The sequence below is a fragment of the Ornithorhynchus anatinus genome, chromosome 17 (genome assembly GCF_004115215.2).
Source record: "Ornithorhynchus anatinus isolate Pmale09 chromosome 17, mOrnAna1.pri.v4, whole genome shotgun sequence".
Taxonomy (NCBI): Eukaryota; Metazoa; Chordata; class Mammalia; order Monotremata; family Ornithorhynchidae; genus Ornithorhynchus; species Ornithorhynchus anatinus.
In genome coordinates this window covers 16,873,183-16,894,434 of record NC_041744.1, presented here as the reverse complement: position 1 = coordinate 16,894,434, position 21,252 = coordinate 16,873,183, and the positions used below count along the sequence as shown (strand labels likewise).

The following is a 21,252-nucleotide window of genomic DNA, read 5'->3' as shown; positions in this document are numbered from 1 at the left end:
CCAGCATTTAATACAGTGTTTGACACATAGTACGAGCTTAATAAGTTTCATTATTGTTAATATTATGATTGTTGTGGTTAGTATGGTTATTATTATTAATACTCAACTCATCCCAGGCTCGATCAGTTCATCAATCAATAGAACTTAATGAGCACTTACCCTGTGCAGGCAGGTATTTGGGAGAGTAACATAAAGTTAGAAGACATGACCCCTACCAACAGGAAGCTTATAGTCTAACAAGGGAGACAGGGTAGGGGAAGAAATAATAATAATGATGAGGGCACTTGTTAAGTGTTAACTATGTGCCAAGCACTGTTCTAAGCGCTAAAGTAATAGCAGGGACAATAGTGAACTTTCAATCAATATGATTGAATGGTTGAATGAACAATAGAGTAGAGGGAAATGCAGTGGTTGCGTGTGTGAAGGACCAAATCCTTAGGTGAAGCAGAATCAATCAGTTGATCATATTGACTGAGCATTTACTCTGTGCAGGGCACTGGCTTACTTGAGAGACATTAATGAGTTGATAGACATGTTCCCTGCCCCCAAGTGCTGACCGTGAAATGACAGTGGGGTGGAAATAGTGTGGGGAGGAGAGAGACTGATCAAAGAGAGAGCCTCCTGTTAGAAATCAGAAAAAGAGAAGGCACTGGAAACTGCTCTGAATGTCCAGAATAGTCTCAATTTCTTACTGAGTTCCGGACCATAGAGCTTGCCTCTCCAGCTTATCTGCATTTATACAAGCTCGTCTAGATACGTAGGCAGATGACCTACATATTCTCCCTTCATCTCAAGGGCAGAAAGATCAAAGCCCTCCCAGACTGAGGGGCACAGCTTGTGGAGAGATTTCACCCCAGCAGCAACCTCTTCGTTTCCTGGGCTGTCTGATCGGAAGCTACACACATGTGAATTTCTTTCCACTGGTGTCTCAGTATGTATGCTACTCACAGGATGGTCAGACGTGGGCATCAGAACTTACTTACCTTTTGTGGGGGATCCACGCAGAACTGGCAGGGGCATCTCCTTTAAGGATCTTCCCAACGAAACCCGAGATGGACCTCAGAACTTCATGATTTCACATGCACACATCTTTCTTTGAAGGGACTGCACTCTCTTCTCGGAACAGGTACGGATCACAATGGGGAAAGTCTATATCGTTGTGAAATGGTGAAGTGGTCGTAGAAATGGTATTTATTGAGCATCTACTGATTGCAGGGCCCTATTCTATACATTTAGAATATATATTAGAAGCACAAAATGATGAGTTCTCTACCACAAGGATTTTATGCTCTAATGGGGAAGAAAGACAAAGAAAGATCAAATGTGCATATGAACACAAGTCCCGAGGAGGCCTATAAATAAATGAATAAGTAAAAAAATTCAACAGACATTTGAAGATTCAAATTATAAATCTTCTTCTTTATCTTCTCATCATTTTTTTGTTTTCTTAACCCTAAACTCTTCATCTGTAAACTAGCCACCATCTACGGCGTCTTCTGTATATCTAGATTACAGAGTTGAGTTACTATGTTGCCTCTGAAATGTTTCTTAATTTATTTGATCGAGGTAAGACGATGATTACTCTGTTACAAAATGGGAAGGAATAAATGTTGGTATTTGTTAAGCGCTTACTATGTGCAGAGCACTGTTCTAAGCGCTGGGGTAAACACAGGGGAATCAGGTTGTCCCACGTGGGGCTCACAGTCTTAATCCCCATTTTACAGATGAGGGAACTGAGGCACAGAGAAGTTAAGTGACTTGCCCACAGTAACACAGCCGACAAGTGGCAGAGCTGGGATTCGAACTCATGAGCCCTGACTCCAAAGCCCGTGCTCTTTCCACTGCGCCACGCTGCTTCTCAAGGAAGCATTATCATAGATGGGAAATAAAAATTCCAGGGAACAGTGTCATGGCTATTCTTGCCTTAGATCTTCATACTCGAACATGGTTTTATTCAAAATTAAAATACCCTCAGTAAGTGTCTTGTTATACTTATGTATGTATCTTTTTACAGCTACTTATTTATTATATTGCTTAATTCTGTCTTCATCTTTTTATCTGTGCTCTAACCTTTCTCTTCTTTATACTGGGTATTTTCTCTCTGCTTGCCTCCTTCATGAAATCATAAACTCCTCTAGGGCAGGGATTGCATCTCTTTTGCTGCAGGTTCCCATATGATGATGATGGTATTTGTTAAGTACTTACTATCTGCCAAGCACTTGTCTGGCACACTATCCAGCTCAAAATTTGGGTTTAATCAATCTTGTGAATAGTGTTACAGATGATGTTGGGGGAAATGTTGGTTGTGTGAGCTTGTTGTGGGCCGGAATGTGTCTGTTGGTTGTTATACTGTACTCCCCAAGTGCTTATTACAGTGGTGTGCACCCAGTAAGCACTCAATAAATACTATTGAATGAATTTCCAAGTGAGACAAGCCAAAATATCTTCAGAAGTTAAATTTTCTTCACATTATTCCTTGCATTCTAGTCATTCAATCCCTAAATAAAGTCTCTATTGCTTGGGTAAATTGAGAAAATATATGTGGCTACATTTCTGTTGTTTGATGATTTATGAATCAATAACAATAATAATAATAACGGTATTTGTTAAGCTCTTACCGTGCCAAGTACAGTCTCAATTCTCATTTTTCAGATGAGGTAACTGAGACACAGAGAAGTGAAGTGATTTGCCCAAGATCACACAACAAGTAAGTGTTGTACCTTGATGATACAATATCTCATATACCAAGTGGATGACTGCATCAGCCTCCTTTCTTATCTCCCAACCTCCTGTCTCTCCCCGCTTCACTCTATACTTCAGTCTGTTGCCCGGATTATCTTTCTACAGAAATTCTCTGGGCACGTCACTCCCCTCCTCAAATAACTTGCAGTGGTTGCCTATCAACTTTTGCATGAAGCAAAAACTCCTCACTGTCGGCTTCAAAGCTCTCCATCCCCTTGTCCCCTCCTACCTCTCCTCCCTTCTCTCCTTCTCCAGCCCAGCCCTCACACTCCTCTCCTCTGTCACCCACCTCCTCACTGGGCCTCGTTCTCACTTATCCCTCCGTCGACCCCTGGCCCCCAACCTACCTTTGGCCTGAAATGCCCTCCCTTCTCACATCCGCCAAATAGCTCACTTCCCCCCTTCAAAGCCCTACTGAGAGCTCACCTCCTCCCAGAGGCCTTCCCAGTTTGAGCCCCCTTTTTCCTCTGCTCCTCCTCCCCTCCCCAACGTCCCTACCCCCTCTCTCTGCTCTAACCCCTTCCCCGCCCCACAGCACTTGTGTTTATTTGTACCTATTTATTATTCTCTTTATTTTATTAATGATGTGCATATATATCTATAATTTCGTTTATCTATTTGATGCTATTGATGCCTGTCTACTTGTTTTGTTTTGCTGTCTGTCTCCCCCTTCTAGACAGTGAGCTGAGACTGTTGTTGGGTAGGGATTATCTCTATCTGTTGTCAAATTGTACTTTCCAAGTGCTTAGTTCTGTGATCTGCACACAGTAAGCACTTAATAATTATGATTGAACGAATGTGGCAGAATTAGAACTCATGACTGGTATTTCCAGATTGCCCAATATGTTAATCCAGATTGTTTGTGGTTTGTTTTCCTGCATTTATTTTAATCCTTTATTCTCTATTAACTTATATAAAATTAAATTATATAACCTATCTATCCCATCACTTAGTACAGCCCCAGTACTAACGTAGTAGCACTTAGGTTATATCTAGATTGTAAGCTCACAGTGGGCATGGAGTGTATCTACCAACTCTATTGTATTGCACTCTCCCAAGTGGTTAGTCTGGACACAGTAAGTTCTCAATAAATTCCATTGACTGATATATAAAATTTGTTTCTCTTATTGCCTGCCTCCTCCTCTATACTGTAAACTCCTCATGGGCAGGGGACATGGCTACCAATTCTGTTGTATTATACTTCCCCAAGCACTTTATAGAGTACTTTGCACAAGGTAAATACTCAATGAATTCCATCGATGAATTGATCAATGGAGGATCCATCATCCTCTCACAGTGCCATTAAAGTGCTCCCATTGCACCCAAGGTTCTCGAGAGGAGGTGCTGTAACTTTGATTTTTGTTGTGTTTTCCTGAATGCTCAATGCAATGCTATGCAACCAGTAGACACTCAATAAATACTACGGACTGAATGGATTATATTGGGAATTTTGATTTTCCCGGACGGGCTTGCTCTCACCAATCCTCTGCAGCTGTTCCTTGAGGGACGATTTTCAATTATAGCTTTCAATAATAAGGGTGATTTCTCCTTCACACAGAGTCATCTGAGTGTGTGTATGGCGGGGGTGGAGGGTGTGGAGGGGTCGACTGGGGGAGTGGAGATGGAAGGGTGGGATTCTTCTCACAGACCTATCTTTCGAGCCCTCATCCAGCCTTTGCTAAGGCTGATAACTGAGTGGTTAACTGCTACTGAGTTAATATCCATGTTCTACCCAGTGCTTATCCATATGTTCTACCCAATGCTTAGGGCAATGTTTCACATACCTTAAATGCTTAATCAGCATGGCCACGTGGAGGGAGCAAGAGCCTGGGAGTCAGAAAGTCATGTCTTCTAATCCCGGTTCCGCCAAGTGTCTGCTTGGACAAGTCACTTCACTTCTCTGTGCCTCAGTTACCTGATATATAAAATGGGGATTGAGGATCTGAGGTCACTGCAGGACAGGGATTGTGTCCAACCCAATTTGCTCGTATCCACTCCAGTGCTCAGAATAGTGTTTGACGCATAATAGGTGCTTAACACATATTACAATTATCATTATTATTAATCAGTGATATCATCACTTAGTTTGGAAAATCTCTGCCAATATTGGGGGACTCTGGATTGCAAGGTGGATCCCAGGAGAAAAGATACAGGGCTGGGTTTCCCTCTATTCCAAGAATTCCCATGTGACTTCCTCACTGTGCTTCATGTCCCAACATCAGTTTTAAAACTCTGGAGTCTGAACTGCCTCTCTCTTTCTATCTCCCCACCTCTTTCCTTCTCTCTCCTGCTTCCCTCCTCTCCATAGAGATGAGCAAGCAGCATGTAACCTACTCGGAGTTGATCCATCAAAAATCACCCCAGCAGCAGCAAGGAAGACCTAAGAAACCCAAGAACGAAGATGTCTTCAGGGAGCAGCAGGTGACCTACACAGAGTTGAGAAATTCCAAGCTTTCTCAGCAGCAGCAGCAGCAGCAGCATAGAAGAGCCAGGAAAGTACCAGCCCGAGGTCATGAGGAGGAGGTGACCTATACGGAGTTGAAAAATTCCCAGCCTTCTCAACTACAGCAGCACAGAAATTCTCAGGGCATTAAACGTACCGGTGCAGCAAGTGAGTAGCAACTGATCTACATAGAGATGACCCTCTACGGCTGTGTCCAGCAACCAGGCAAGTGTGAGGCTGGGTAGACCACAGGTATGGCAGGTTATGAGCAGCCTCACAGGGTCTCTGTGCATGCTTCAATGAAGGAATCACTGCCGTGAAATAAAGACTCTGCACGTGAGTGGCAAAGTGATGTCATGGGCCTGGTTAACCATTTCCAGATTCTTTGAGTGCCTGATTCTGACAGCTAATATTATAAACGAGAGTTGGGGTATTTGTTAAGTGCTTGCTATTGGCCAAGCACTGTGGCAGACGCAATCCGATCAGATCAGATATAGTTCTTGTCCCACAGGGGACTCATGATAGAAAGGTATTTAGTTTCTGATTTACAGGCAAGAAAACTGAGACACAGAGAAATTAAGTGACTTGTCCAAGATCACACCGTCGGCAAATGGCAGAACCAGGAATAGAACACAGGTCTCCGGACTCCCACCCCTGAGGTCTTTCCGTTAGTCCACACTGCTTCTCAAGAAACTCGCAGAGTTCTTTCTTCTTCAGAGCTCTGTTCTCTTATTGTTGGAGTCCCAGGCCTGGGGTTGTCCTATTAATTTCAGCCCAGCTGCTCCCTCATGCCCATCCTATGACTCAAAGCATCTTCTTCCTTCCTGACAGTTTCTCCATCCATCCCATGGAAGCTTGTCACTGGGATTCTGGGGATCCTGTGCCTTGGGCTACTGGCTGCCATGGAATCTATGACAGTCAGGATTGTGAAGAGTGAGTATTTGAAGTTCTTTCTAAGTGTGTGAAATCCTCTAATTCATGTGTGTCCATCTGTCCGTGTTCAAGGGGTCATGTCTCCAGCTAGCCTAGTTTGAATGGAAGGATCATTTGCCTGGGGTGAGCTCGAATGGTGTTACCCAGAGGACCTGGGTTCTAATCCTCAACAACTCAGTGGGAGTGTTGTAGGAGTGCAGTTAGTGTTAACGGCCATGGTCCACCTGTGTTTACTGCACAGTTCCCTCCCTCCCCACCTGCCATTCCTAGGGTAACCCCATCCTTGCAGGGGTAGAGGGAGGAGAAAGTCCCCAAGAAGCAGCAAGACCTAGTGGAAAGAGCACTACCCCAGGACCTGAGTTCTAATCTCCACTCTACCTCCCATCAGCTGTGTGACTTTGGAAAAGTCACTTAACCTATCTTTGCCTCCTTTTCCTCATCTGTAAAATGTGGATCCAATGCCTGATCTCCCTCCCTCTTCAATTGTGAGTGCTCTGTGTGACAGGGGCTGTGTCCAACATAAATATCTTGCCTCTACACCAGGGATTAGAATGGTGCTTGACACAAAGTAAAAGCCAAACAAATACCATTATAATTATTGCACTAACTGAAGAAGGTTATAATGGCAACATCCAAATCAATTGTAAGGTTTTCAGAGAAACATATGTTGTGTGTAGGAGTAATAACATGCTGGTTTTTTCTTTTTAATATTATTTTTTAAGTCCTTACCATGTGCCAGGCACTGTAGAAAGGCCTGGGGTAGATACAAGTTAATCAGGTAGGACATAGTCTGTGCCCCACATGGGGCTCACAGTTTACTCTTCTTTTTACAGATAGGTAATTGAATAACAGAGAAGTGAAGTGACTTGTCCAAGGCCACACAGCAGACAAGTGACAGAACCAGGACTAGAACCCAGTTCCTTCCGACTCCCAGGCCCATGATCTATCCAGCTAGTCCATGCTGTTTCCTCAGCAAACTGTGCACAGCAAACTCCTATGGAGAAAGAAGGTGGAAATTCAGACAGAAAACAATTTGAAGGAGGAAACAGAAGGAACAATAGAATAAGAGTGGAGGGACATGGGCAGGGTGGGTAGTAAGCAAGGGAGGTGAGGAGCAGCAAGTAGGAGTGAAGCCGATCATGGTAGCATGGCCATCTATCTTGCAAAAGGGCAGGAAGGAATGAGGGAGGTGTCGCATGACAGTACTCAGGTGTGCATGACAGGAAGGAAAAGAGGCAGGACTAAATTTTCCCAGAAAGGAAATCAAAGGAAGAGAACAGAATATCACTTTACCCAAGTTGAATGCCAGAAGCAAAAGAAATAAAAAAAAACCAAAGAAAAAAGCAAGCCAAGAGAAGATTTAGGGAAACTGAGGGTAAAAAATAAATCAAAAATTGTTGGAGCAAATAGAAATGGCGGAGAAAAAGAATAATGAGAGATGGAGGAGCAGAGTCCTCAACTCTCTCCTCTCCCGTGTCCACCTGGCCGAGGTATGAGAAGGAAAGTGAGGCAAAGAAGTCATCCCATAGACTACTGGAAAAAAAGGAAAGAAAGCAATGTGGGAACTGTTGGGCCTGGGAGTCAGAGGACCTGGGTTCTAATCCTGACTCTTCAATTTGTGTGCTTTGTAGCCTTGGACAAATCACTTAACTTCTCTGTGCCTCAGTTACCTCATCCGTGAAATGGGGATTAAGACTGTGAGCCCCATGTGAGACCCAGACTGTGTCCAACCTGATTATGTTATATCTACCCCAGAGTTTAATACAGTGTCTGGCACGTAGGAAGCACTTAATTACCATTTAAGAAAAAAGACATCAGAGAGATAAAGGAAAACATAATAGGTGAAGGCAAGCAGGGAGTGAGAAGAAGAAAACCAGTGAGGGACAATAGCACCAACTGCTTTTAAGTTGGTATTATAAATGCAAACAATAAATGGAATATCTAGATAAGACAGGGATGTGTGTTATGGAGAAATAAGGCATATACCATTATCAAAGGAGTCTTTGATTTGTTTGAAAAGCCAAAAATGAGGAACTTACAGTCAAAACATGTTCTGAGTATTAATTTTAGTTGGGTGAGCAAAAATGTGGAAACTCTTAGTGCAGATGGGCAGATGAGTATGGGGTTATGAAAAGGGTAAGGGGGAAAAGCCCCAAAATACTCAGATAAAAGGTTAAAAAGGTTTTCACTGTAAGATATTTGAATGTATTTTTGTTTATGAGAGCTTTTTAATTAATCACTTTAGTATAAAAAAAAGCCTTTCATTTCCACGATGGCAGGCAGGAGCCAGAAGATGGAGTTCGGATATACAGAGCCCAGATGCTAGTTGATAATCCAATTATTTCAGATCTCTCATCCCTAGGTTTTGTGAGGAAGCTTTTGGGTATAATTCTATCTCAGGATTTTTGAAAATCTAAATATATTATGTCAACTGGCTCCCCTCCAATGTATGCTTACTGACCCCTTCAAAGAACTGAGGGGGAGTGAGGAAAGATGTCACTTCTCCCTACATTACCTGCCGGTTTCACCTCTACAATATCGCCAAGATCCGCCCTTTCCTCTCCACCCAAACGGCTACCTTACTATTACGGGCTCTCGTTATATCCCGGCTAGACTACTGTGTCAGCCTTCTCTCTGACCTCCCTTCCTCCTCTCTCGCCCCGCTCCGGTCTATTCTTCACTCCGCTGCCCGGCTCATCTTCCTGCAGAAACGATCTGGGCATGTCACTCCCCTTCTTAAACAACTCCAGTGGTTGCCTATCGACCTCCGCTCCAAACAAAAACTCCTCACTCTAGGCTTCAAGGCTCTCCATCACCTTGCCCCTTCCTACCTCTCCTCCCTTCTCTCTTTCTACCGCCCACCCCGCACGCTCCGCTCCTCTGCCGCCCACCTCCTCACCGTCCCTCGGTCTCGCCTATCCCGCCGTCGACCCCTGGGTCACGTCCTCCCGCGGTCCTGGAACGCCCTCCCTCCTCACCTCCGCCAAACTGATTCTCTTTCCCTCTTCAAAACCTTACTTAAAAATCACCTCCTCCAAGAGGCCTTCCCAGACTGAGCTCCTCTTCCCCCTCTACTCCCTCTGCCACCCCCCCTTTACCTCTCCGCAGCTAAAGCCTCATTTTCCCCTTTTCCCTCTGCTCCTCCACCTCTCCCTTCCCATCCCCACAGCACTGTACCCGTCCGCTCAACTGTATATATTTTCGTTACCCTATTTATTTTGTTAATGAATTGTACATCACCTTGATTCTATTTAGTTGCCATTGTTTTTATGAGATGTTCTTCCCCTTGACGCTGTTTAGTGCCATTGTTCTTGTCTGTCCGTCTCCCCTGATTAGACTGTAAGCCCGTCAAACGGCAGGGACTGTCTCTATCTGTTGCCGACTTGTTCATCCCAAGCGCTTAGTACAGTGCTCTGCACATAGTAAGCGCTCAATAAATACTATTGAATGAATGAATACATTGATGGTTTGTCCCCTAAGGGCCAGGGACCGTGTCTAATTACTACCTGTGTACTTTATCCTAGAGCTTAGCACAGTGCTCTGAACACAATAATAGCTTATGATTACTGCTACAACTATTATTATTAATGGTATTATTATTAAAACAGATCTCCTCACCTTCCCAACCAAAACCTGTCTTCCCCCCGACTTTCCTGTCAGCATAGACAGCACCACCTTCCTTCATGTGTCACTAGCCCATAACCTTGGGGTTCTCCTCGACTCCTCTTTCTCATTCAACCCACATGATGATGGTATTTGTTAAGCACTTACTATGTTCAAGCACTGGCACTGTTCTAAGCACATATTCGATCCATGAGTCAATCTTGTCGGTTCGAACTTCACATGACTAAAATCAGCCTTTTCCTCCATACCAAACTGCTATCACCTTAATCCGATCACTTATGCTATCCTGCCTGGATTACTGTATTAACCTCCTTACTGACCTCCCTGCCTCCTGTCTCTCCCCATTGCAGTCCATATTTCGCTCTGCTGCCCAAATCACTTTTCTACAAAAACGTTCAGGCCTTGTTTCCCCCGACTCTTCAAGAACCTCCAGTGGTTGTCCATCTTCCTCCACATCAAAGAGAAACTCCACACCATTGCCTTTAAAGAATGCAATCGGCTCACCCCTCCTAACTCACCTCTCTATTCTTCTATGACAACCCAGGCTGCAATCTTCGCTCCTCTAATGCTAACCTTCTCACTCTACCTCGATCTCAACTATCTCACCACTCACCCAAATCCGACCTCTAGCCTGGAACCCTCCCTCCTCATGTCCAACAGGTAATTACTCTCCCCCCTTCAAAGCCTTATTGAAGGATCAACTCCTCCAAGAGGCCTTCCCTGACCAAGCCCTGTTTTCCTCCTCTTCATCTCCTGTGTTGCCCTAATAATAATAATGTTGGTATTTGTTAAGCGCTTACTATGTGCCGAGCACTGTTCTAAGCGCTGGGGTAGACATAGGGGAATCAGGTTGTCCCACGTGGGGCTCACAGTTTTAATCCCCATTTTACAGATGAGGGAACTGAGGCACAGAGAAGTTAAGTGACTTGCCCACAGTCACACAGCCGACAAGTGGCAGAGCTGGGATTCGAACTCATGAGCCCTGACTCCAAAGCCCGTGCTCTTTCCACTGAGCCACGCTGCTTCTCGTAAGCAGCCCTGAGTTCTTCCCTTTATTCATCCCTCCCCTCCCAGCCCCACAACACTTCTGTACATATCTATAATTTGTTCATATTAATGTCCATTTCTCCCTATAGACTATAAAGCTTGCTGCGGGAAGGGAATGTGTTTCATATACTGTCATATTATGCTCTCTCAAGCACTGAGTACACTTCTCTGACACAATAAATACAACTGATGGACTAAAACCAAGTTTCCCTTCTCCCACCTTGAGAATCTGTTCTTCCTTGGGACCTCATTCCTCTATGACCTAGACTGAGGATCAGAGACAATTAATATATGTGATTACACATCTTTACCTGATCGATAGGGAACAAGAGAGTTGAAATGTTGTTCATTCATTCAGTCGTATTTATTGAACGCATACTGTGTGCAGAGTGGAGTACTTGGAAAGTACAATTCAGCCAAAAATAGAGTCAATTCCTGCTCACAACGGACTCACAGTCTAGAAGGGTGGAGACAGGCATCAAAATAAGTAAACAAGCATTAATAGAATCAATGTAAATAAATAGAATTATAATTATAAATATAGATACACACTGCTGTGGAGCAGGAAGGGGAATAGAATGGAAAGAGCCCGGGCTTGGGCATCAGAGGTCATGGGTTCAAATCCCAGATCTGCCACTTGTCAGGTGTGTGACTGTGGGCTAGTCACTTAACTTAACTTAATCACAGGATTAACTGTGAGCCTCACCTGGGACAATCTGATGACCCTGTATCTCCCCCAGTGCTTAGGACAGTGCTCTGCACATAGTAAGTGCTTAACAAATACCAACCCTATTATTATTATTAGAACAAAAGGAATGAGTCAGGGTGATGTGGGGGGAGCAGAGGAAAAGGGCAGCTTAGTCTAGGAAGGCCTTCTGGAGGAGATGAGCTTGCAGTAGTGCTCTGAAGAGGGTAAGAGTGCTAGTTTGGCAGATTTGATTTGATTGAGGGGATTCTAGGCCGGTGATAGGACGGTGGGACAGGTGAGAACGAGGCACACTGAAGAGGAGAGCTGCACCACAGGAGCAGACTGTGAGGGCTGGCCTGGAGAATGTGAGAAGAGAGGAGAGATAGGAGGGTGCAAGGTGACAGAGAGCTTTGAAACCAGTAGTTAGGAGTTTTGGCTTCATGCAAAGGTTGATAAGCAACCACTGGAGATTTTTGAGGGGGAGGGTGACACACCCAGAACGTTTCTGTAGAAAGATATTCCGGGCCCAGAGTGAAGTATAGACTGAAGCGGAGAGAGGCAGAAGGTTGGGAGATCAGAGACGATGCTGATGCAGTAATCCAGTGGGAATATCATGGGTGATTATACTAAGGTGATAGCCTTTTGGATGGAGAGGAAAGGACGGATCTTGGCCATCTTGTAATGAGAATCACACTGCTTCTCCATCTCCCTTCTAGCATGTGGCTTTCAAGAAGATAACAACACTACCACATCAAACCACAATGTAGAAGGTTGGTTAGCTTCATTTGCTGTTGATTTCATTGGGGAGTATGCAGATGCCAATTCCTTTGTTTCACATTAGTGTACATAGTTCAGGGAGGCTGCTTCATTCATTCATTTGTATTTTTGGAATGCGTACGGTGTGTAGAGCACTGTACTAACTGCTTGGAAAGTACAATTCAGCAATGAAGAGAGACAATCTCTGCCCCCACCAGGCTTAGTGTTTAGAAGAAGCTAGAACAGTCTAGAACACATCAGGGCTGCTGTGAGGAGAGAGTTTGTAGTTCACATTCCTGAATTAGACAAAATCCAATCCTGGGTTTTCTTTTACTGGGGCTTTATTTCAGAAGGCCAGGCAAGAGATGAACACACTGATTTACTTTTCCTTTCTCTGGGCTTCTGGATCACTCATTCTGTTAGATTAGACTAATATGTCTAATAAAAAAAACTAGGGGAGTTCTGATAATGCAGACACCACTTTATTGCTATTAGATTATTTAGAGAGAATCAATGAGTCAAAGCATTAGAAATATCAGAATGTGCATCCATTGCCATGAGGATGGTTATCAAGGAAAACAGCATCTCTCATGCTTTCTCTAAGTTTCCCATTTTCATGTTACTTCGTTTAGAGAAAGAATTCAGAACTAGCTGGGTTACTGCCCTAACCAAGGATGGTATTCCTGACAGTTTTATGTTCAATGCAAAGAGATAGAAATATAGATCCAGAGAGCCTGCCTGCCCTTTGGGAGACCGACAGAAAGTTATTCCAATTTAGCTCGAAGCTTCAACCCAAACTAAATGTCTGTGAAACAAGTCTGGAAAGTCCATGTGACCCGGATTTATCTAAGGCAACCTAAGACTCCTCGGGCAATTCCAACTATGCCACCTATGTGTCCAGCTCATCATCAGATGGGCATAACAGGATTAGAGACCGTGAGCCTCTAGGATGCAGTCAGCCTACCAGAATTAAAGCTAAGTGATTTAGACTGGTCCCATCACTCATTTGTTAAGTGGAGAGCCAAACAACTGCTGTAAGCTGAGTTGAAACAGCACCAGGTCTACTGGCAAACAGATGCTACAATCCAGCAGAGGGTAATATTTAGATGCACAAGATGCTGAAGGAATATTATCCTCCATTGCAAGTATTATCCACACAGATGAAATTTCATGTCTTGTCTTTTGGCATCCATCTTGAATTCCCAAAAAGCCACTTTATTGTGTTATCATGAGAAATGATCACTGCCTCCATGCTGATGAACTTACACTGAAGGCCCACACTGTAGACAGACAGAAAGGCAGATTGACAGATAGATGGTAGAGGAATGGATAGTAGTGCTTCATTTTTGGAACTAACACAACCGTTGGTGAGACCCTATTCATTTAGGTGGGCAGGGCAGAAATGCAACTGTGTGACCAACACTAGTGTAGTTCTACGTTCTGCTTCATATTAAACAGTGGCACAACTCGTGCTGTTATGTTACGGGAGGTAGACAGCTCGAGGCAGACCCTTGTCTCCACGAGGGCCATTCACGGAACAGCCGGGGAGCGTCAACTCAAAGCCCCCACCCTGCACTATGCCAGACTGCAATAACCTGGGCGAGATGTCCCCTGACAGAATCATCCCAAATAAAAGGAAGATATGATGACATCTAGTAATACTAACAATCGCAGTAGCAAAAATAGTAAAAATATTTATTGAAAATGCACTGGGTTCAATTCAATGTACTAAGCAACTGGGAAAAGCAAAACAGACCAGTGGCCTTCACTTATTTACAAGCAAAATAAATCCAAACAAAGCTGGCTAAAGCACTCTGCTAAGATCCAGGAGATTGAATGAACCCCGTGACCTGTTTTAAGTTTCATAAAGGGCTTGCCCAATTTAATAACTGTTCCTTTTTCTCTAGGATGTCACAGTGGTCCATGTCGAGAGAACTGGGTAGCCTACAGGAACTGCCGCTACCTGTTCTCCAAGGAATCGGCCTCTTGGGAAGGAAGCCGCACTGCCTGGGCCGCTCAGAACTCCAGCCTCCTGCAGATAGACAGCAGGGAAGAGCGGGTAGGTCCATTCATTCATTCATTCATTCAATCATTCATTCATTTGCTCTCTACCTTCTTTAGGGTCCAGGCCTGCAGAATCAGGGAGGAGGAGACAGCCTGGGTGGAATCCCACATGAAATAGTGCAGGAGCAGGTGAATCTTCTGAAATCGTCCCCCTTATCCCCAGTGGGAGTTAGGATGAGGGGAAGAAGTGGAGAAAGACTCTGGGGAGAGATGCGTTCTACATGAAAAATCAACATTACACAGTCTTATAACAATTCCCTGCCTTAAACAGCTGACCCCTATCCTGTCTTCCAGCCACCACTCCCTTCCAAACACCTCCATACCTGCCTTTGCCAACCAGTCACAAGGCCCTGGAAAATTAAAGCTGTACTTTTTCCTGACAAGGTCCCAGAAAGATTCATTTCCATGCCAATCCTGACTTCTGAACCTGCTTTTGGGTAGAACCATCAATCACGTGACCACGGAGACCACCCCTGTGGGGTCTCTAAAGATGAGGAGGGGGGAAGGGCAGACTTCTAAACACCCTTCCTCTATCCACACACTAGTATTCATTCATTCAATAGTATTTATTGAGCGCTTACTATGTGCAGAGCACTGTACTAAGCGCTTGGGATGAACAAGTCGGTAGTACTTGGGTGTCCCGCTATTGGCTACTCTCCTCTCATGTGCCATCCAGAAAAGGTGTGAATTGTGGATCACAGGTTCAGCATTGGTCGTTTGCCTTCTTGATTAATCACTTCAGTGTGAAGTATTAAAAGTAGTTGGTGACTGATCAACTGACTGGTTATGAACTGGTAGAAGTAACTTACAAACAAGGATCAGGATTACTGTCCCGTAGATTAAGGCGCTTCTGAGTTCCCTTACCGTTGTCGATGATGGTATTCTTCAGTAGTACAGAAAGAGTCATGAAGGTAGAAAGCCTAATCACAACAGCCATTACATCCAGAGGATGGCATCAAAATGGCTTCAGGATTCAGCCAGAACTTAAAGGTGTGTAGGACAGTCATGGGTCAGCAATGGCCTAGTAGAGAGAGCACAGGAATAGGAGTCTGACAACCTGGAATCTAAACCCGGCTCGCCACCTGCCTGCTGTGTGACCTTGGAAAAGTCATTCATCTTCACTGAGCCATGTTGTTACAATACTTGTTCTCCCTGCTACTCCCTGTGAGAGGCCCCTAGGTATTCAACTTGATTATGGTGAATCTTCCTCAGTGATTAGTACAGTGCTTAATAAGCCCTGAACAATTATTATTAATAATAATCATAATAGTAATAATGACAGTGTCAACCTTCTTCATGGCTACAAAAATCTCAATTTAATATGGATGCCGCATTTGACTCTCCATTAGTATATTTTCATTACAAATTCCAGTAGAAACAACTCACTGAGGAGGGGAAGAGATAATAATCAAACTATTAGAACCTTGTCCAACTGCCGTACCAAAAAATTATACTACAAAAGACTACAAAGAAAGTGCTCCTGTCAGCCGGTGATGGAACCCTGGTTGGTGTCCTGCAATAATGGATTCACAGCCCGGGCCCCGGCCCTCTGTTACAGACCTTTTGAGCCTGCAATTCTGGGAGGAAGGGAGGCCTGAGCCCTGGAAAGAGAGTCGTTTATCCCTTCCAAACAAAGGTCGCTCAGTTTCAAACTTTGCATACAAGACCCTATGAGAGAACAGAAGGCACAACTTCTCCGTGCACCAAAACGGAAGCGATGAGCAGGGCCGAATGGTGAGATTCCCAAATGAGGGTTCTCCGATGAAGAAGTATAAATGACCGGTTGCATGGTTTCTAGGTCAAAGAGCCTCCTGCACAAAGCCACTGCTCCTATATCCCTGCACATGTGGTACAATTAGGGTCTGATTACTTTTTGGTTTGTTTGTATTTCCAACAGGATTTCTTGAAATTATTATCTCTTTATCACTGGATAGGACTCTCTCTTTCCGAAAATGAGAAGTCCTGGCAGTGGACAGATGGCTCACTGCTATCCTCTGATCTGTAAGTGTCTGTGGAGTATTCCCCAAGCGTTTTTCTTTAGGAATCTTCCCTCTGGAGTGACATGTCACCTCCATCTTCAGTGCAGGTCCATTGCCCCAGGGAAGAGGAGTATTTTGGGTGAAGGGGAAGAGCAGAAACAGTCAGGATTCCAGAGTAGATTGTTTCACAGCTGAGAGGCTGACTACCCCTTCAGGAGGGGTAGCATGCTCTTTCCATCCAAAGACTGAGATCTTAGGAGATTCTGACTGATTAGTGCCAGCAGAACGTGGGTAGGGTATGAGCCTTTGAACCAGAGACCAGGTTTAGGGGATGAAATGAGGGCAGAAAAGCAACGTCACCCTGTGTTTCCCCCTGCCCTACCAGGGCTCCAAGAGCAGAGAGGTCTGTGTCCCTCTATCTAGCAGCCCCAGGCAAACCTCTTTATTCCCCTGGTTTCCTCTCACGCTCTGGAAGGGATCAGAATAGGAATTCATCGGCCCACTTGACCAGGGACCAGATATAAAACCCATCAAACACACAGCACAGAGTCTGAGACCCAATGAGGTGGTTTCTCAGAAACCTACCTAGCTGTGAGGTGAGGTTCCAGCTCCAAAAACTTTCTAGTCACCAATCGCTCAGATCCATGGGGACTTGGTTAAAGGAGAAGCCAGTTCTTCCACTCAGATCTCACTCACAGTGGACTGGAGATAGTGACTGTCAAATTGTTTTTTGTTTGTCAGTTTTTCATGGTGTTTATTTAACACTTACCATGGGCCAGGCACTGTTCTAGGCCGTGGGGGAGATACAGTTAATCAGATTGAACAAAGTCCCTATCCTACAAGGGGTTCATAGTCTAAATCCCCATTTTCCAGATGAGTTGACTGAGGGAGAAGTGAAGTGACTTGCCCAAGGTCACACAGTGGACGAGTAGCAGAGCTGGATTAGAACCTAGGTCGTTCTGACTCCCAGGCCTGTGCTCTATCCACTAGGCCATATTACTTCCACATTCGTGCCTCCAGTCCTTCTCCTGTCCACATTATGAAATCAACTCATCCCTATAGCTTGTGGCTTTAGTTAACAACCCTCATCAAATAAATCAGATTGTCACCACATAAGGTCATCACTGTTTTGAGTTGTCCCATGGAATTAGGATGCAAAAAGAATAGACTGTAAGATCATTATAGGCAGGGAACATGTCACCTACTCTGTTATACTCTCCTGAGTTCTTTGTACAGTGCTCCACACACAGAAAACACTCAATAAATATGATTGATTGATGGATTGATAGAAAATTTATCTATCTCCATTGCAGGTTGGAGGTTCATCTGTCAAATACCCGCTGGACCTGTGTACTTTCACATCCAGGAAATGAAGTATATGCGAAAAACTGTTCATTGGATGAGAGATATATCTGCAAATCTAGCAGCTGTTAGCCCCTTTCTTGGGAATTCATGGAAATCAGACCGTTACCCATTTCAGAACGGACACTCGCAGCAAAGAAAATCTGAACTCTCTTGCCCGTGTTCCCTTCCCGCTGCTATTTCCTTCTCCTCCTCACTTTTGCTACCAACTACTTTGGGTCACCCAAGCAAGGAGATGAGATTGAACCCATTCCCCCATCTCAGCGGAGTTAATCACCCACCAATTGGAGCTCCTTCTTAGTGACCCTAACCGCCAATCTCACTCCCTGAGAATTTGGACAAAGTGAGTCCTAGTCCATTAGTGTCATTAAAACATTGATTGCTGTTAAGATGTGATTGGTCTTTCATTACACACAACAGCACTGATCATCCTCTCTCTTGCTTTCCCATTTTGGGCTCCAGAACAGAGACCTCCAAGAACATCTCCAGGATCCTCCGGGATTAGGTACGGGGTGTGTCCATTTAGCCATCTGCTATCTATCGCTCACTTCTGGCCCCTCCAGCGTTAGTGAGCTAAGCTTGTCATCTGAGCCAAGATGTGACAGGTCACGGGATTCTTGCCAGTTTTCTCTGACTGTTGTTTGTCACGATGAGCAAAACCAAATCGATGAGATTTTGTCCACCCATTTAAGGTTGCGTATTGTATGTAGGTTGCCAGGGCAACCTCTGAGTTTTAAAAGCCATATAATCAGCAGTTTGTTAGACTTTGATATTACTGGATTTGTTAGCGCGTCCCAAGATACAAAACCCACCTGATGGTCATTATTATTATTACTATTATTATTATTACATTCATCAAGTATTTCCTGAATTGCCAAGCCATGTTGTATGTAAAAGGGAATCAGGTTAGGCACATTGTCTATTCCACATGAGACACATAATCTAAGAGGTTTAGAAAGTAGCTTTCTTATCCCCATTTGACAGATGAGTAAAAGGAGGCCCAGAAAGACTAAGTGACCTAAAAGGTCAGTGGCAGAACTGCGATTAGACCACCAGCTCCTGCACATTTCACTAGGTCATGTTGTTCCCCTCTGATGAGTCCATAAGGAAGATAACTTTGTGGGGACCATTTGGGGCTTTTTTTTCGTTTGAGGTGAATAGTGCATTCTAAGTACTTTTGTTCAGGGACTCTAAAATAACCAAAGACAAACAATATCCTTTGTCTCCTACCTATGTTGTACTGTTGCTTAGGATTGAGGGGAGGAGAGAGTTGGATGCTACCATGAGCAGGTTGTGTGGTTGAGTTGCTTCTCCTCAGTAGTGATGGGTTTTTCTTCACTGCTCTTACAGAGTCAACTGGGGCCTTGGATATATATCTAAGATATAAAGATGAGACCTCTCTCAAGGAGTGTACCTGTAAGAAAAGAAATATCTGAGCTGCCACTTTGAACAAACAGGACTCTTCTGCCACCGAAACCAAAAAAATCATGGGGATGACACTAATGACTTTATGCCCTTGATGTCAATAATAATAGTAATGATGGTATTTTGTTAAGTGCCTTCTATGTGCCACGCACTGTTCCAAGCCCTGGGGTAAATACAGGGTAGTCAGGTGGTCCCACGTGGGACTCAGAGACTTAATCCCCATTTTATGGATGAGGTAACTGAGGTACAGAGAAGTTAAGTGACTTGCCCCAAGCCACACAGCTAAGTGGCGGGTCAGGATTAGAACCCGCAACCTCTGACTCCCAACCCCGGGATCTTGCCACTAAGATACCCTGGGGGCAGTGGCCACCATCTCTTCATGGAGTAGGTGCCCCTCACTTCCTGTTTAAATGTTGTTTAGCAGATCAAAATGAATCTGCCTGAACAGCCAGCTCCAGTAGGATTTCCTCCCTACAAATCATAATTCCTGCAGGCAAATTCTAATGACCGACAATTCTGACACCCAGAATGTTACAATGCTGGACTTAAATCACCCAAGCTTTGTGTGTTTCCTGAGAGCTTCACAACCCCAATCTGCCTCTTAGAGTAGAGGTGACGCTGCCTGACTGAATGACTGGAAAAAACTACTGTCTTTGGAGACACAGCCACACGAACTCATCTCCCTGGGATTTTCACCTTCTGATCACAGTTGTATTTGCCAACATTTAACCTGACTGGAAACCAATCCGTTAGATAACTGGTTTTGAATGACAGTGATTCTGTACATGTTTTATCGATAGATCCTTGGTCCAGGAATCAATCAGTGGCATTTATTAAGTGCTTACCACCTGCAGAGCACTGTACTAAGAAGTTCAGAGAGTACAATATAACACAGTTCGCACATTCCCCACCTCCAGCAAGCTGACAGCTTAGAGGAAAGAAGCTGGTCTATTAAAATCCCCAGTTTACTGCCACCTGCTCCTCCTCTCTCCTCGAACTTCCTCATGAGCCCTCCGGAGCGCCCAAGCCAAATCAATCCAGCAATTAATCAGAATGTGCCTCAGTTTCCTCACCTGTAAAATGGGGTTCAGTAGCTGTTCTTCCTCCTACTTACACTGTAAGTCCCACATGGGCATAGACTGTGTCCAACCTAATTAACTCGTATCTACCCCAGCACTTAGAACAGTGCTTGACACATGATAAGTATTAAACAAACATATTAATAATAATGATATTGATTCAAAATAATAAACCTTTAATAATAATAATGCGTTCATCACCTTCAGAGTGTAAGGCCTTATACTAAGTTCTTGGAAGGGTACAAACAGAATCAAGACACGTTTCCTCCTTTGAGTTTATGATATAAAGATATATGTATATATATATTTCTGCACAAACAGAAATTCTTTACATATAATAGTAATATCTGTATAGTTTAGCATAGTATAGGTCAGGAGTTTTGACAAATTGTACTCTAAATGTGTCATGTTGGAAGGCCAGAAAAAAATGATGAAACAAATTAATAAACAAAGTTATGTGAGTGTTGAGAAAATCACTAGAACATATAAATGCTAGTTATATTTTTAGACTGACTGACTCTGGTGTTGTAAATGAATCAAGAAGGGCTTCCAATAGGGCATGAGAAACAGATTCACAGAGAAGAGAAAAATTTGAACTTGGGTACAATTAAAATCAATCAATAAATTAGATATATTTATCAAGTGTTTACTGTGTACAGAGCATCTGTTATGTTTAGGAAAATAAAAAAGGCACACTATAGTGTACAGGGCAAGCTGTTGTATTTAGGAAAATATGACGGAGTTGTTAGACATGATTTCAGACCACAAGGAACGTACAGTCTATGGTTAAAAACGCAGTAGATCTCTAATGGGTACAATAGAGAAGTGAACTTGGTATTGTGACAGTCATGGGAGTTTTCTGTGTGGTTTCTACAAGGGTATTTGTAGGCATACGCAACAGCAAAGTTAGTAATTGTGTACCATGAGGTTCGTTATAAGCCTGCAATAACAAATTTTCAAGTAAATAGTGTTTTTTAGGAGGAGTCAGTCTGAGACCTGCAAGGCTCTAGGTAAGGGTGTGGATTTACAGCATATAACAAAATGTGTAATTGTGTACTATGCTTTATGGGGGTTAACATCAGAGCTCCTAGATAAGTGTTGTGTGGAATG

General features: G+C 43.8%; 1 protein-coding gene across 2 annotated transcripts; it reads left to right on the top strand.

Moving 5' to 3' along the window:
* The first annotated feature begins 870 nt into the window (after positions 1 to 870).
* Positions 871 to 18,027, top strand: LOC103165778 (NKG2-D type II integral membrane protein-like). Of its 2 annotated transcripts, XM_039914489.1 has the most exons (7): positions 871 to 1,126; positions 2,653 to 2,707; positions 5,051 to 6,118; positions 12,194 to 12,247; positions 14,141 to 14,292; positions 16,195 to 16,298; positions 17,590 to 18,027. In XM_039914489.1, exons 3-7 carry the CDS (start codon positions 6,088 to 6,090, stop codon positions 17,708 to 17,710), a joined length of 462 nt encoding a protein of 153 aa, XP_039770423.1. In that variant the 5' UTR covers positions 871 to 1,126; positions 2,653 to 2,707; positions 5,051 to 6,087; the 3' UTR covers positions 17,711 to 18,027. The 2 variants fall into 2 exon arrangements, with proteins under 2 accessions (XP_039770423.1, XP_039770424.1); XM_039914490.1 differs by lacking the exon at positions 12,194 to 12,247.
* The last annotated feature ends 3,225 nt before the right edge of the window (positions 18,028 to 21,252 follow it).

Bases quoted from the DNA above. Each gene is read 5' to 3' on its own strand.
- LOC103165778 (XM_039914489.1), top strand. From the start codon at position 6,088: ATGGAATCTATGACAGTCAGGATTGTGAAGA. The intron at 12,248-14,140 runs GTTGGTTAGCTT...CTTTTTCTCTAG, and splicing joins ATCAAACCACAATGTAGAAG to GATGTCACAGTGGTCCATGT. The intron at 14,293-16,194 runs GTAGGTCCATTC...TATTTCCAACAG, and splicing joins TAGACAGCAGGGAAGAGCGG to GATTTCTTGAAATTATTATC.